General features: G+C 42.2%; 1 protein-coding gene and 1 long non-coding RNA gene across 3 annotated transcripts; both read left to right on the top strand.

The window, feature by feature from the left end:
- The first annotated feature begins 290 nt into the window (after positions 1 to 290).
- Positions 291 to 7710, top strand: CHCHD7 (coiled-coil-helix-coiled-coil-helix domain containing 7). 2 transcript variants are annotated; one of them, XR_013966773.1, is made up of 5 exons: positions 425 to 576; positions 3806 to 3875; positions 5344 to 5442; positions 6217 to 6549; positions 6981 to 7518. XR_013966773.1 is itself a non-coding variant. In XM_080802702.1 (4 exons), exons 2-4 carry the CDS (start codon positions 3822 to 3824, stop codon positions 6319 to 6321), a joined length of 258 nt encoding a protein of 85 aa, XP_080658828.1. In that variant the 5' UTR covers positions 291 to 576; positions 3806 to 3821; the 3' UTR covers positions 6322 to 7710. The 2 variants fall into 2 exon arrangements, 1 of the variants encoding a protein (XP_080658828.1); XM_080802702.1 differs by having other exon boundaries at positions 291 to 576; positions 6217 to 7710.
- Positions 7711 to 8927: 1217 nt separating this feature from the next.
- LOC308341219 lies at positions 8928 to 13088 on the top strand. Its single transcript, XR_013966692.1, has 3 exons — positions 8928 to 9004; positions 9576 to 9708; positions 11891 to 13088. It is a non-coding gene; the product is annotated as an uncharacterized lncRNA (long non-coding RNA).
- The last annotated feature ends 3222 nt before the right edge of the window (positions 13089 to 16310 follow it).

Raw genomic sequence — 16310 nt, 5'->3', positions numbered from 1 at the left:
TAGTGTATGCGCTGCCCCTGCAGCCCAACTTGCAGCTGCCGCTGCCGCCGCCGCCGCCGCCGCCGCCGACGTCGCGCCCACCGCCGCCTCCCCCGGCCTCCTCGGCCGCCGCCCCCGCCTCCCGCCGGCCCGCCCCCGGTCCCCGCCCGCCGCTGTGCCCGCCTTCCGGGCGGGCTCCGCCCCAGGGCTGGCCACTAGGCGCCGCCGCCGCCAAGGACGGGCTCGCCGATTGGGCTGTGCTGCCGCCCATCAAACCAAAGTGTTAAGAGGCGGGCCGCGGCGTGGGGGGCGCGGCGGGGCGGGGGATAGGGGCGTGGCCGGGCGCTCGGCCCCGCCCACTCCTCCCACCTCGGCCCTCCTCCCGCCAGCTGGGGGCGGGGCGAGACCCGCCCGCCCCCGCCCGGCAGGGCCCGGGAGGGCTGTCAGTCTGGAGGCGGCGCGCGTTGATTGGGCCGGCGGCCGCCGGGGAGCGGGGGCAGCACGTTGGGATGCGCGCTACTTAAGGTCCTGCTGCGTGAGCCATTGACGTGTTTGGAGCTGGAGACGGCCTGGACGCTGGCAGGGTTGCCGTCCGAGGTGAGTGGTCCCCCGCCCCTCCTTCCGCGGCGGCTGCGGGGATGCGAGAAGAGAGGAGTGTGCACCTGGGTCACAGCGGGCCCACATCCTTTCTTTCGGCGTGAAGCCGGTGCCACCAGGCCCTGCCTCAGCGCAGGCCCTTTCCTGTCGCTTCTCCTTTCCACGACACCGGTTTGTTCGGGCTGGAGACGAGGAAAGTGACCCTCGCTCTGCCAGGGCACCCCAGCTCTTCCTTTGCCCTGCTTCTCAACCTTTGGGGCGTAATTGCCACCCCCCCACTCCCAGTTTCCTGCGTTTTCCTGTCCCCCTGCCCTACTCGGCTCCATCGAAGGTCAAAGCAAGGTGTGTTCTATGCCCGTCGTCCACCGTTAGACCGACAGGCAGCATCGCGGAAGGTCGCGAGACTGCGGACTCGCACCTCCAGTTTCTTCATTTGACTTCCCCACCCCTCCCCGCCTTGCGATGCCGACTTCCTGACCCTGCCTCCCTGCCTTTCTGCGCTCAGCAGTGGGGTAAGGGCTTTAGGTTCTCGCATAACGTATTTCAGTTTCCTGCTAGTTGCATCTGCGTTTTATCAGAGCCACAGACCCCTGCCTTGGCTCTGACCAGCATGTGAGCATGGACGTGTTCAGTAACGTTTTCTTCCTCTTCCCTTTCAAAGCTTGTTGAAGAGTGGGGATGTGAACTGGATGGAAAATCAACACATAACTTTTTAAAGCAATTTGCCTTTTGGAGAAGGTGTTAGAGTTATTCCTCAATTGTGCTGTGCTTTTGCGGCCCCTCCCTCAAATCTTTGGTTTTCTTTCTGGCTGTCCTTTGCATGTAGAGCTCTGTAATATTTGTTTAGTGCCTTCAGAAAGTAAGCAGGCAAGCCCTCTCTAGCAGAACACTCGATATTCCCTTTAGCCCTTCTCCTCCTTGTAAACAGGCATTTCCCCTTCATTTCGTGAGGATTCAGGCAAAGAAGGTGACATTTAGAAATCCAAACTTATATTGACTCGTATGTAGAATCCGATAGGAAAGGAAAGGAAATCTGAATAAATTAATGCTTCAAACCTGATTTATGTATATATGATGTTACCTAGATGTTATTTTTAAAGAATTCTTGACTGGTGATGATAATAAAATGCAGTGAAAGTGCATTTTCATGTAAGACACACAACCAGAGTTTTGTGTATGTCTCATTATTGTTGAGATTATATACAAGGAGTATAAACAGCTAAGTAGAGTTCTGTGTTCTTACAGCATAGGATGGACGTAAAAAAGAAGGGTGTGGATTTACTTAGTACTGTTATCTCTTAGTGAGAAGTCAAGCAAGCAAAAGAATTGTGTTCAGGAGAGGAAGAAGTTTCTAGATAAAATTGAATAGCACCTTGAATTTCTTTTTTACCTAGATGCTTCTGTTAGCTAGGTATATTCTTGTATTGTTCAGGGAAAATCATGAAATGTAAAGATTACTTAGAGGATTCCCAAAAGTGAAAGATCCTGGAATGACTAAACTTTTCTCTTTTAGCCTGGACACCCTGGTCTCTGAACTGGGTGACTCTTGATTGCAAATAACTCCACTTTTTAGGAGCTTATGGGGTTTGATTGATTTTCCTGAATGTACCTTATTTCTTTTACTATGACTGATATTTTTTGACTGTGTCATCTAGGGCAAGAAAAGTAGAAACCATTTCATACAAAAATTCTGACCTTTGTCTGGTTATACTGACTGATGCAGTTTTTTATTGGGTGGTGTTGTGTAGGTCATACTGCGTTACTGCTTGTTTCTCCTTCCATTTTTAGGTGGAAGATGGTTAAGCTAGAAGAGAAATTGAGAGTACATATTAGCCCAGCCCCCCTGCCTTTTTTTTTTTTTTAAGATTTTATTTATTTATTTGACAGACAGAGATCACAAGCAGGCAGAGAGGGAGGCAGAGAGAGAGGAAGGGAAGCAGGCTCCCTGCTAAGCAGAGAGCCTGATGCAGGGCTTGATCCCAGGACCCTGGGATCATGACCTGAGCCAAAGGCAGAGGCTTTAACCCACTAAGCCAGCCAGGTGCCCCTTAGCTCAGCCCTTAAACTTAGTGCAGAGCATTTAAAAATGTTTGTGGGTAGCTCATCAATAGTATACCGATATACTGAAACGAAAAAATCACTTTGAAATAATAGTTTGTTGATTATTGTTTTTTTAATTTTCTTTTAGTTCCTTTCTATGACATGTCTTCAAAGATAATAGGCATATCAATTTCAGATGAACGCCGTTATAGAGAGCAGTTTTCCTGGAACATAGCTGACGTATATGAGTACTGTGTGACTTGACTTGGAATCACTAGGTGGCTCTTAGGGAACTGTGATCATTTTTAATTGGTGAAGACTTCTGCAGAGCTCCATGTGTAAGGTTTGAGTTGGAAGATTAAAGGACCACAGTAGCATTTTGTGACTTCCTTTAACCCAGGGAAGTACCAGTTAAATAGAAGATACCACTGGGAGTAAAGTTTAAGTGTTTCTTTTTTAGCTTTTCAAAATGCCAACTAAGCAATAACTTTGTTTTTTAGTATATTGACCACCCTGGTGCTGGCTACAGAGTATGTAGTTAGGTTTAGTAAACAAATGTTTTTGCTAACGTTGGGCTGTACTATTTGTTCCACACTTTGTATAATGATCAAATGTATAATAAGGAAGTAATCATTAGAATGCATGCTGTATTTGGGATGCCAAGGTGGCTCAGTCAGTTAGGGATTGGCCTCTTGATTTCAGCTCTGGTCATGATCTCAAGGGCCTGGGATTAAGCCTGGAAGGGAAGCACACTCCCCACTCAGCAGGGAGTCTACTTGTCTCCCTCTGCACTTACTGCCTCCCCACACTTGTGCATATGTGTTTTATCTCTCTCTCTCTCAAATAAATGAATAAATATTTTTTTGAAAAAGAATGCATGCTGTATTCTTAGGTTCTTTTAAATGTGTTTATAGCTTAACCTTTAGAAGTAAAGATAAACTAAAACTGAACTATAACTGAACTTTCTTCCTGGACATTATAATCAAAGTTCAGTGGATGAATTTAAATATGGCCCTTGTGCTGAAGCACCATGGCAATTCAAAGGAAAAACCCAACCAAATATTCAAAGTTCCTTACTGGATAAGCATCCCAAAATTAATTTTTCAAGTACTTGGGGGTCTAATGAGATGTATTGATTTATTTTTCTGTCATTCATTGTGTAACTCTTTTCTCTAACATCTCCCTGCAGTAAGAAAAGTATTAGGATGCCCATGGTAGCACGGAGGCTGAGAGATCCTGACATAAACCCTTGCTTGTCGGTAAGGTGATTTACTTTTAATTTTCACGAGTATTAACTTGGAAAAACAGACTTGTTGTGTTCTTGTGGGCATCCATTTTCTGAAGTTCTTGAATAAAATTATTTCTATACAAAAACATTCCTGGCCAGGGTATCCTCCTTTCACCAGGGCGTTTTTAGGTATTCATAATTTAGGTAACAAAGATCCATCCCTTCAAAGTTTCCATTTGTATAATGTGCAGGCATATACTTGCCACTGTAACACCAGACGGAATGTGTAACACCAGGGAAAGTCTGTAGTCCAAAAGTGGAAAGTTGCAAAGTATATTTTTCAACTGCCACTGAAATTTGTTTTAATAGCAATAATTTCATCCTGTCCTTGAGACAGCCTGGCGACGAATAAGGCCTATAATGGAATTTGCCTATTTAAAGCCTAAAGCTTCCCACAAGGGTATCATGTACACAAAATGTTTTGTTGTAATAATAAGGTCTTATTGGCATCTATTTGGTATGACTAGCAATACTGACTTGTGGCTTTGTCACCCTGGAATGATGCAGTCATCAGACCGGTGCCATTCCCTGAACCAAATGCATTTTTCAAATGCACACGTTCATTAAATATTTGGCATAGAATTTTAGCTTTGTTTTGTATATTCGATCTGTTTTGAACAGCTTTATTAAGTTTCTTTAGATAGACCGTGTTTCTTAGATCTGTGAAGCAAATTACCTACCCCTTGAGTTGAAGCTTTCCTTTAGATGACCTCTCAGAATCATACTTTTCACTTTGAAGTTTGTTATCCAATCTACTTCCAGTTTAGACAGCTTAATTTTAATTCCCAAATGGCTCCTACCTTTGAACTCACAGCCCTGTGTTGCTCATTTAGGTTTTGAAGTGATATTAATGATATCTATTAAAACTGCATGCATAATAGTATATGTAGTTGCATAATGGAGGGAATGATAGCCAAAAATACATTGAGATGAGTGGTGTTAATTTATGTTGCCTTGATGTAGACCAGTTATTAGCGATTTACTTAGGATCTTGAAACCTGCTTAACATCAAACAGTCAAGTCAAAGTGAGAACTTCGAAAAGCAGGACAGCTGCAATCTGCGTTGGGAGATTGGGTTTTGATTCTCGCTGTGCAGTAGTTTTTTCAGCACCTTGCACCTTGCCTCCGCTTCTTTGTTAAACGGTAACTGGGATAAATGATCTCAGTCTGCACCCTGGCTCAAGTTCCCATGATCAGATATTCAGAAAACTGACCCAGACTATGAAAAGGAAGATGTCTGCCCTGAGCAGAATGAGTGCTGGGATGGTTGGGAAGATAATTCAGTTTCTGTTCATTACATGCTCGTTAAAATGAGCAGAAAGGAATGAGTTCGTATTATCTGTTCTGAAGTGGCTTCAGAAGTTTGGGGGTTTTTTGTTGTTGTTTTTTTTTAGATCCCATTCCACCCTCTTAAATGAAGCCTTTCTTACATATTTAAGGAATCCGATGCTTCTACCCGATGTATGGATGAAAATAACTATGACAGGGAACAGTGCTCCACTTACTTCTTGAAGTATAAAAACTGCCGGAAATTCTGGGTAAGCCTAGCTTGGTTACCTTTGTGTTAAAACTCCTCTCTTAGGCTTGAAACTGCAGCCCAAAATTAGTGCATGCCCACAGTCCCTTCTTGGTGATGCCTGGGGAAACTTAAGTTTTTCACTCTCCTCTGTGTTTCCTGAAGGATCCTTGCGAGCTTTTAGTGGCTGCCTCCTCCTTCTCCAGGCTCCAGGCTAGAAGAATGCAGGTCTCCTATGGGTGGGTCTTCCTATGAGTGTTTAAGAGCTGCAACTCTAACACAATAACCTTGTTTTAATTTTAGTTCTGGGGATGAACAGAATGGAGAGCTTGCTTTGTCATAATGCATTTTATGCTTCCATTTCTGCCTTCTCCTTTCCCACCACCTCTCATGGTTATTAAAATGGTCCCATTTTTCTTGAGACATTGGTATGTGATTTCTGTATCTCTGAGCACTAGATCCAGCTACTTCCTTTCCAGATCTTCTAAATTAACTATTGCTTTCATGTGGCAATTATTTAGTAGATCCTCTTGATGGACTGGACTCCTGTGCTCTTGTACTTCAATAATATATATTCCCATCCCAATTACTGTCAACGTAGTCCTAGGGGAATGATCACTTCTATTTAATTAGTTTGAAAACATAATCTGAAGTCCTAGAATTAGTTTTTTGGTTCCTCTTTACACTTGGTTTTTAGAATTTCCTCTTTGAGGAAGTAGTGGCCAATAACTGGCAAATGAGTCGCATTTGATATATGACTGATTTGGATTTCTTCTTCTTTTATACTTACATGCAGAATTCTATCATGGTCCAGAGAAGACAGAATGGAGTGACACCATCTATGCCTACAGCAGCAGAAAGAGATGAGATCCTGGGGGCAATGGGAAAGATGCCTTACTGACTGTTTGCATTAAAATTGTTTATTTAATTTAGAAGCAGATGAATACTTTCAACAAAGATTACTGTAGTCTTTTAACCCCTTTTAGGCCTTACCCAGACAGATCTTAAATTCTACAAGGGGAGATAGAGTTAATTTAGCCTTGTGTCCTTTGTGTTTGCCCTCAGTGCCGTGAGATAGTCTGCCAGTGCTGACTGTGCCATGCCGCTGAGTTCACATGACTTGCCAAAGGTAAGGGAGCATTAGGAAAGGTGATGGGAGGAGTGGAGCTTTTCAGCTGGCTAACAAGCAAATGTAACAAGTAAACACTTACTGGCGGTGAAAGGAAGGTAGCTTCCAAGGATGGGAAATGACTCGAGCAACAACATGGTGGAAAGAAAGCTCAAGCTAACTTTGGAGAGTGGTCTATAGGCTGTTTCACCTAGAGTTTAAGGTGGTTGGTGGAGTGGCAGATCAAAGACTGGGAAGGTAAGTTCATGGTGGATGAGCAGTGGGCCTCAAATCTCAGGCTCAGCAAAGTAAGACCTCCATGCTCATTTCACTCCCTTGTCTTTGTTTAAATCAGAGTAGTACCTTGACTGGGCAGGGAAGAAGCGGTGTGGGAGGGTTGTTGAATAAATGGTCTGCAAAAAAACTGGTTTTCTTTTTTTTTTTTTCTTCAGGGAAAGGCTTTAGTTAAAAGATTCTGTGGCTAAAATCCATACATATCGGATAACCTGAAGGCCTATACTCTTGAAGCACAGTAATGGGAGAAAAAAAGATTTTCTTAGAAGGGAGATTTCTATCCGCAGGAAGAGGTGGGCAAGGAAAAGTATGAACACACTGGGATAAGACTAGAGCTCCACTTCATTTTGTGCTATAAACACACGAATATTCAGTATGGTGATTGGGATAGGTTGTATGGCAGCTCTCAGAACTACCATGTTTTTAAATCCAGTTTATTTCATTCACAGGCCAGTTTTAGAACCTATTATTTAATAAAATTTAATGCATACTAAAAAAATCAATGAAAACAAATAGCTCGTGTCCCTTCTCTTTATCTGGTGCTGGATCAAGAGTGTTATTTTAAAGGCTGCTGACCACAAACTATCCCATCTCATTGGTCTAGTCCAAAACCCAGGTCAGATGTTTTTAAGCCATATGACCCTGATTGTTAAATGTGATTCTATTTGAATAAAAGTTGGATTGTTTGAGAAACGCCTTGATTTGTATTGATTGCTCTAAAAATGATGGATTAAAATAGGACCTGACAAGAAACTAATTCTTATGTGACAAGCATTTCAGTATTTTAAGCATGCTTTTCAAGGGTTTGGAATTTTACTATCACCTCTTTAAATGTACCTACCAATATCAATATTTATCCAGGAGCTATTTGACTTGGCCTAGCTCTTTAAAAAAAAAAAAATAGCAAGTTGATTGAGATACAATTCAGATACCATATAAATCATCCACTTAAAGTGTACAATACAGTGATTTTTAGTATATTGACGAAGTTGTGCAGCCACCACCACAATTGATTCTCGAACCCTTCACTCCAGAAAGAAACCGTAAGCACACATTCATTTCTTCTTAACACCCCCCTTTCTCCTCACCTCTCCAACTCTTAGGCAACTATTTTCTGTCTCTAGAATGGGCTATTCTGGTCATTTATAGGAATGGAATCGTATAGTGTGTGGTGTTTTGTGACTGGGTTCTTTTACTTGGTCTAATGTTTTCAAGACCCATTCATGTTATGTATATCAGCCCTTCATTGTTTTTTGTTGCTGAATGATATTCCATTGTATGGATCTACCATATTTTATGTATCCATTCAACAGTAGATGGGCATTTTGGTTGTTTCCACTTTGAAGCTATTATGAGTCATGCTGTTTCTTGAATATTTGTGTACAAGTGTTTGTGTGGTTATTCATTTATTTTTGAATATATCCCTAGGAGTTGAATTGCTTGGTCATATGGTAACTATGTTTAACCTTTGAGAGCACTGAGAATCTATTTTCCAAAGTGGCAGCACCATTTTGCCATGTATAAGAGTTCTAATTTCTTCACATTCACATTGACACTTATTATCTGCCTTTGATTACAGCCATTCAAATGTGTGTGAGCTGGTATCTCAGTGTGGTTATGATTTGCGTTTTCCCGAAGGCTACTGATGTTGAGCATCTTTTTATGTGCTTATTGACCAGTCATATGTCTTCCTTGGAGAAATGTTCATTTAGATCCTTTGCCTATTTTTAAGTTGAGTAATGTATCTTTATTACTTAATTGTGAGAGTTCTTTATATATATTAAATACAAGTCCCTGATCAGATAGAGGTGTACAGATGTTTTCTTCCCTTCTGTGGGTTGTATTTTCACTTTACATTATCCTTTGAAACACAAAAGTTTTCAATTTTGATTTAGTCCGATTTCTTTTTTCTTTTGTTACTTTCGGTGACCCTTCTAAGAAAACATTGCTTAATTCCAGGTCAAAAAGACTTACATCTATCTTCCAAGAGTTTTGTAGTTTTAGTTCTTATATTTGGGTCTTTGATCCATTGAGTTAATTTTTGTATGTGGTATGAGGTTGGAATCCAACTTCTTCTTTTTCTTTTTTTGCATGTGGCTGTCCAGGTCCTAGCACCTTTGGTTGGAAAGGCTGTGTTTACTCCTATTGGATTGTCTTGACACTCCTACTGCAAATTGATTATGTATGTCAGAGTTTATTTCTGGATTTTGAATTCTATTCCATTGATCTCTATGTCAGTCTTTAGCCACACTGTCTTGATTATTGTAGCTTTGTAGTAATGGCATAGCTCTTTGATGAATGGTTTCTGTAAGTGTGTTTTCTATGAAGTACTCTTGGTGACAAACTAATTGGGGACTTTTGACCAGCAAATCATTAATGTGTACAATCATAATATGGCTCCACTTAGGCAAGGATGTTCAGTTCTAAATTTGTCTTCACTAATTCCCCAATTCCTTGTTTGCCTCTTTACACCATACCCTGATAACTTCAGCATACTCGTCTTATACCCAGATTATGTAAGACTTTGCTGTACCACTTTGGAGGGGCAGAGTCCCATCCCCACTGTCACATTTGCCAGTATTGTCGTTCTCTTTCCAAGAAACTACAGAAGTGAAGCTAATTAACCTGATAAATCATTTGTATCAGGATGTGTATTGGTGCAGTGAGAAAATTTTCAGACAAACCTCTGATATCAACTATCAAATATTTTACTGTGTTCACCCACATCTCTCAGAAAAACTGTCTCACTGCAGATTCTCCATGCGTGGGAGAGAGTGGCACTCTGTGAAGTAGTATGTAGAAGCAATGCTTTTGAGGATCATTACCTACTTGAAAGCTCCCGGTGGATATAAGCTATATCATGCGTGGTTATATCCCTAATACCAGGTAAGCTTCTAGTGTGTGTAATTGATCAACAAATGTGTATGTGTGGGGGATGAGGGGTGACTTTTAAAATTGAATGCATTGAAAAACATGCTCAAACACCACAAAAGGGTACACGATGTTCAAAGGCCCGATTAATGCAAAAGAGGATAAATCTACCCAGAAGCAGCCCATGTCAGGTTTTCAAGGTTCTTATGCATATAAAGAATATCTGTATGCTTGTTTTTCACAAATGAACAACCTATTGTATAAGCCAGAGGTACCTTGCTTTTTTCTGTTATTGATACAGTTGGGAATAATTCTCCACCAGTGATCATAGATTTACTCCATTTCTTTCAATGACTGCAGTTTTCCCTTATGTAGTTATATTGTCACTGAACCAGCCTCCTGCTGATGGGTTCGCTGTTAGAGACAAGGTTGCAACATGCATTATTGTATATGGTTCTTTGCCTGTTCTGTTTTCATCTCTAATACATTGCTAAGAATAGAATCTCTAGGTTAAAGGCTCCTGCATTTTAAATATTGTGGGTATTGACAAGCCACCCTCCCTGAAGGAACACACCGGTTTCTACTCCAGTGAACAAAGCCTGTGAGTGTTTTTTCCTCACACCCTCAGTCCCACTGGTACAATACTTTTTTTTAAAGATCTATTTATTTATTTCTTTATTTGAGAGAGAGACAGAGACAGAGACAGGGAGGGGCAGAGGGAGAGCAGGAGAGAAACTTAAAGCAGACTCCACGCTGAGGGAGTGTGGAGCCCAGCACTGCGCTGGATCTCAGGACTCTGAGCCAAAACCAAGAGTCTGACTCTTAACAGACTATGCCACCCATGTGCCCCCCAAATGGGTACCTGAAAACCCTTTGATCCTTACTACTGTCAAATGAAAAATGGAATGGGTGTACTTACTTCCTTTGTCCTTTTTTTTTTTTTAGATTATTAGTGTGAATGATTTGGGGAACTCTTGACTTTGTAAGGAAACTACCTCTTTGTCATTTATATTCTGTATCTTTTGTCTCTTAACTTGAAATTTCTGCGCAGTGATTTACATTTTAATGTAATTAGATGGACCGATCTTTTTGTTTATGTTTTCTGGTGCTCGATAAATATTAAATGAGTCCAACTACAAGTATTGCTATTACAGTTCAATTCTGCTCGACAAATATTTGCCAAGTGTATATAATGTGCAAAGTGCTAGGCTAAAGGGGGCGGAGGAGCATGCATGAGTAAGTCACCATCTGGCCCTCAAAACACTTCACTGTGGGAGGAGGAAGTGAGCACCTCAGTAGGAGCAAGAGCAAACTTCTAAAAGGGTAAATACCTTAATAAAAAAGGGACACATGCTTTTGGGGTATCGGGGAATAGTCTCTGCTGACTGAGACCAGAGTATGTGAAGGAAGAAATGTAGACATGTAGAGTAGATTTACATTACGAGGGGCCTTGAATTCTATGCTTGGGACCTTAAACCTTGTTCAGTATCTAAAGGCAAGCTACTGAAGTGTTTTGTGATGGAGAGGGTCACATCAGTTTGTGTTTGGAAGAACAACTCAGGAGGTGCTGAGATAGGATTTTTTGATGATCCTAGGTCACTGCAACTGTCTCACTGTTTTCCTCCATACATTCTTGCCTGACTCCAATTCCTTTGCTATGCAGCAGGCCAGAGAGTCTTTCCAAAATGCAAATACAGGTCTGAAAATTCCAAGACCATTGCCTCAGGACACATCTCCAAATTTCTTCCCTTCGTTCACAGGGTCCTCTAAGATCTGGGGACATTTGTGAAAGGGTGCAGACTTGAGGAAGTGGGGAATGGGTCTGCTTTTGGAAACATAAGACCAAACCTGTGTCTTCAAGGACCTTCCATCTCAGCGAGGGAGGTAGACACGGAAATATCAGACTGTATCCTTTCCCTGTGGGGTGTCTTGCTGCCACCTTCTCCATTGCCCGAACACACCCAATTTTCTCAACTTGAATGTCGATCTCTCAAATGCTGTGGTTAAGTCCTGCTTTCAGGTTCCACTTACATGGATTTTCTCTAGTACCCCTTGCCAGCACCACCAGTCAGAATGAATGTCCCCTCTTCATTCCTCTCCCCCCTCTAGAGTGACACTCACTGGATGTGGTTACATTAGGCAAACAAAGTCACCTAGATGTTCTTTTAATTTCTCATTCTCTGTTTTTATTTTGCAGAATAAGAAAATGAGAAATGTTGCCCAAGCGTCCAATGCTTTATTCTGAAAAGGAGCTATAAAGGCGTGGGCTTGGTTTGCTTTTCAGCTGCAAACACAGGAACAATTTCCCTTGACAGTTTGAAGATGATGAACGGTTTCTGTTGTGGGTGGTTGAGCGTGCAGTGGTCAGTGTGAGGTCCACCTCCCACCGGCCTGTAGACTCCGCAGGCCCGCTGAACTTCTTGGAGGGTGCTGGGCTTTGCCTCTGTCAACTGGGTGGAGCTCTTGCACACTGAAACGCAACATCTGCTTCACAGCACCTGCTTTCTTCCAGGGAAGCTTGTAAATTTACATTTAAAAATCTGTCTGTCTACAGAAACTGTCACCAGGCTACACAGCAACGTCACCCAGGTGCAGGGGCTTGATTTTTTGGTCTCTCATATCACTACATTTAGAGTCCACAAATGAATTGGCTTGGGACCAACTCCAATTCCTCCACCGATATTGATAGCCCCCCAGAGAAAGGAAAAGGAAGCAAAAATCATTTCACAGCATCATACTCTGGTGTTGGCAGGAGGAGGGGAGAGAAGGCAGGTTGCAGGGACGTTTCGGCAGGGGGAGGAGACGACTTGACGGAGCTGATGAGGAGCTGAGAGAAAAGATGGGAGTGCTTGCTTGGGTGCAGGGAGCTGGCTCTGGCAATGAACACCGAAGAATAAAAAATAAAAGATCAGTAATGATGAAAATAAAGCTTCCAATGCCAGAACCTGTAACAAAAAGTCCCCCTTAATACACAGAACTAAAACATGATATGATTGGAAAAAGCATTGTGTCTGGAGTCAAAATATCTGGGTTTGAGTTCTGGCTCTGCCACTTACTGCCTGTACAGTAAATTGCTTCAGCTTTTAGTGTCTTTCCTATTGTGAATATGTATTTTTTTTTAAGATTTTACTTATTTATTTGATAGAGCACAAGCTGGGGGAGTGGCAGGCAGAGGCAGAGGGAGAAGCAGGCTTGCCGCTGAGCAGGGAGCCCAACTAGGGCTCCATCCCAGGACCCTGGGATCACAACCTGAGTGGAAGGCAGTTGCTTAACTGAGTGAGCTTCCTAGGCACCCCACGAATATGTATTTTTTAATGCTCTGTCTTACAGGTCACTGTGAAGCCCAAAGAAGATTTCACATGTGTTGTGCAAGTAGATATTAATATTTGAAATGCATTATAAGAAGTAGACTGAATTTATTTGTAAGAAGTGAAAGCCTAGCTAATTCTTGGTCTATTTCGGTAAAGCTACATAATCTCAATTACTATAACCTTCTCAACTTGATCCCCTCTTTCAGAATCCCCCCCAGAATAATGCCCCAAACTCCATCTGTTCTAGAAGTGAATATGAAAAGCCAAATTGATTGTTGTTTTATTTTACTCCTTCACTTTTATAGTTTCACAATGTAATTTAGCTCAGAATGTTCTCTCCTTATAATTTTTTTTCTCACTCACGCCCATGACACTACCCTAGATGCTTCATATACACACCTGAAGCCTCCAAAAAGCAAGAACAAGAAAATTCATTTTGGAAGAGGGAGATTATAAAAAGAACTGGAAGAAAATCTTTTCCATCAATGTTCAGGGCATGACAGACATGTATGAATAAAACTGACTACCGGCTAGATTGTCCCTCAACCCGGGAACGAGAGCCCTTTACTTTCCCTTCCCTTCAAAAACTGTCCTCTGTTCCCTTTAGGGACCTCCTCTTGTTCTTCTTGACATCCTGAAACCTTCGTGTATGTCAGCTTTATGCCACACTCCTATTCCCCAGGTGACTCTCCAACCTCACAAGCAGCTTCCCCTCTTTGCACCTTCCCTGTGCCTTGGCACCCTGTGCTACTCTGACTCTGTCCCGGATTATATGTTGGTGCCTGTCATTTTGTCCCTGCATTGAACACGTAGGTGGTATCAGTCACTTCCTGCACTGAATTGCAAAAGCAGACACCGTTATGGTCCTTCACACTTTGCACAGCGCCCTGCGGTTCACAAGATATTGTCAGAAACAAGACCGGATTTAAAACCCACCCCAGTGCTGTGAAATCAGCATTCTCCTTGGCTTGCAGACACGAGACTGAGACCCTTGTAGCTTAAGGAACCTGCAACTGAGCACGGTTGTCACGTCGCCTGCCCCCCACGTGCACTCCCGTTTTCCCCGTGGTGGACTCTGCCTCCCCAGTCCTTTCAGTTTCTTTGCGGCTCCTGACCGAGGCTATTATTCAGATTACTGTTCATTTTGGCATTTAGCACTTACTGAGTCTGCACACAGATAAAAGGCTTCTGTAGGGGATGTAAAAGTGAATGAGAAAATTTATACTCTAGGAGGAAATTTACAAATTAATCAGCATCATTGACTGTAGAACGGGTTCTCGCCCAAACCTTTTATGGACTCTAAGGAGTTCTTTCAAAATGTTTGATTCTGTGCTCCCTGTCAACCCTGTCTCCGTTTCTGCTCTTGAAGTGATAGTGAGATGTGACATTAGTGAGAGAGGACAGTGTTCTTTGTTTTGAAATAGCGAGGGAGAGAAACACAAAAGGTCCGGGCGGTCTGCAGAGGGGATTTCCCACCCCCCCACCCCCCCGGATAAAAAGGCTGGTTTCGTCATTTTATTGTACTGAAGTGCTTCCTGACACATACATAGGATCCTTAAAGCCTCAGAGAATTGTGGATTGGGGTGGGGGTGTTTTCAATTTATAGTTCCTATACTTGGCAACTGGAGTGTCATCTTGTCTGTTTCTTTCATTTCAGATGTATATGTCATCTTGTAGAACAGCATTCCAAACCCTTGACAGCTTCTGTATATAATTCCCACTTTTGAAGAATGTCTTGCACAACCTCAATAGACTACATTTCTTTACCTCTTGGGAAAACAAAACCCAGACTGGTTAATTTCTTCCGCTTCCTGTCAACCATAGGGTCCACGGTCCCAGCCCTTCACAGCCTTTTGACCCCTCAGATCTAGCACAAGAGGGTTTAGAGTACTGTGAGGGTCACTTACCTCTATCTCTTTTAAAAAATCCTTTATTTTTAATTTTGGTATGGAGGAGTGGAGAGAAGACGTGAAAAGCTGCAGAAATGAGATACAGTAATAGGACATGTGCAGCTGGTGGTTGAAGGTATGTGCTTGGCTTTGCACTAGCTAGATGTATACCCCCACTTCTTTCTAACTATCCTGACCTCTCCTAAGCCCTGAGCCTTGGACAAAGTGCTCACTGTAAAAGCATCTAATTCTGCGACTGTAAAATACCAACCTCAGAGGGTGGTTGAATTGAATAAGATGATATATGTAAAAAGCTTTAGCACAGTGACTGAAACATAGAAAGCCCCAATAAATATTATTTATTTTTATTCTCTATTCCTACCTTTTCAGGAGAAGAAAAAGTAAACAAACAAACAAACAAAAAACTTATGAAATCTCCATCAAATAATGGGGTTTAAATTTTGAAAATCAGGGGCACCTGGGTGGCTCAGTGGGTTAAGCTGCTGCCTTCGGCTCAGGTCATGATCTCGGGGTCCTGGGATCGAGCCCCGCATCGGGCTCTCTGCTCAGCAGGGAGCCTGCTTCCTCCTCTCTCTCTCTGCCTGCCTCTCTGCCTGCTTGTGATCTCTGTCTGTCAAAGAAATAAATAAAATCTTTAAAAAAAAAAAAAAAATTTTGAAAATCAGGGATCTTATACTTCGTCTTTCATTTGCTGGAATAGTAGGTCAATACTATCCACTCCCGTGTTGTTGAACTCCTCATATTCTCAAATAGAACTCTTGAGTAAGAGTTTTTTAGTGCTGATCTGGATATCTCTGGATATCTCTGGATATCTCTAAGGGAGAGAGTCAGATGCATAAAATTGTAAGGTTTGGCAACTCAACAGTCTTCAAGAAGACAATAGCATATTTACAAAAATAGAGCATTATGTTAATCTGAATAGAGACTTTTTCCTGAAATGCTTATGGCTCTAGGGTTCTGAATATCTCCCTAAACAAGAAAATAAATGATGGGATGGATTTACTTAGAAGGGGTGAATAACCATGAGTGAATGAATTATATATTGAAACTTAAGACACTTTGAAGAATATGGGTCAAAATGGATCAAAGAAATGGGTGTGTTTAGATTAGATTGAAGTTCTGGACCACAGGGGACTATAGAAGAAAGACATGAACAGAGTTTAAAATTTTGCCAGAGTTCAGCACTCAGAGAGGAGGAAAGTAAGCAAGGAAAAGCTTGAGCAGTCATTAAGGAAGGTTTCATGACCTGAGTGCTAGAGAAGTACCTATCTCTTGGCATTTGTTCATTTATACAGCAAATATTTATTGAGATCCTACTATAGCTACTACACTGTCCTTAGAGATTTGAAGCACATGAGATTTATTACTGCACAAAATAGACAAAGACCTCTCCTGG

Source organism: Martes martes, assembly GCF_963455335.1.
Source record: "Martes martes genome assembly, chromosome: 4".
Classification (NCBI taxonomy): Eukaryota; Metazoa; Chordata; class Mammalia; order Carnivora; family Mustelidae; genus Martes; species Martes martes.
Note: the sequence above shows the minus strand (reverse complement) of the source record. Positions and strands in the feature narration are given on the sequence as shown.

Excerpts from the sequence above, each read along its gene's own strand:
- CHCHD7 (XM_080802702.1), top strand. The coding sequence starts at position 3,822 with ATGCCCATGGTAGCACGGAGGCTGAGAGATCCTGACATAAACCCTTGC. Across the intron at positions 3,876-5,343 it reads ACATAAACCCTTGCTTGTCG|GAATCCGATGCTTCTACCCG; the intron begins GTAAGGTGATTT and ends TACATATTTAAG. Across the intron at positions 5,443-6,216 it reads AAAACTGCCGGAAATTCTGG|AATTCTATCATGGTCCAGAG; the intron begins GTAAGCCTAGCT and ends ACTTACATGCAG.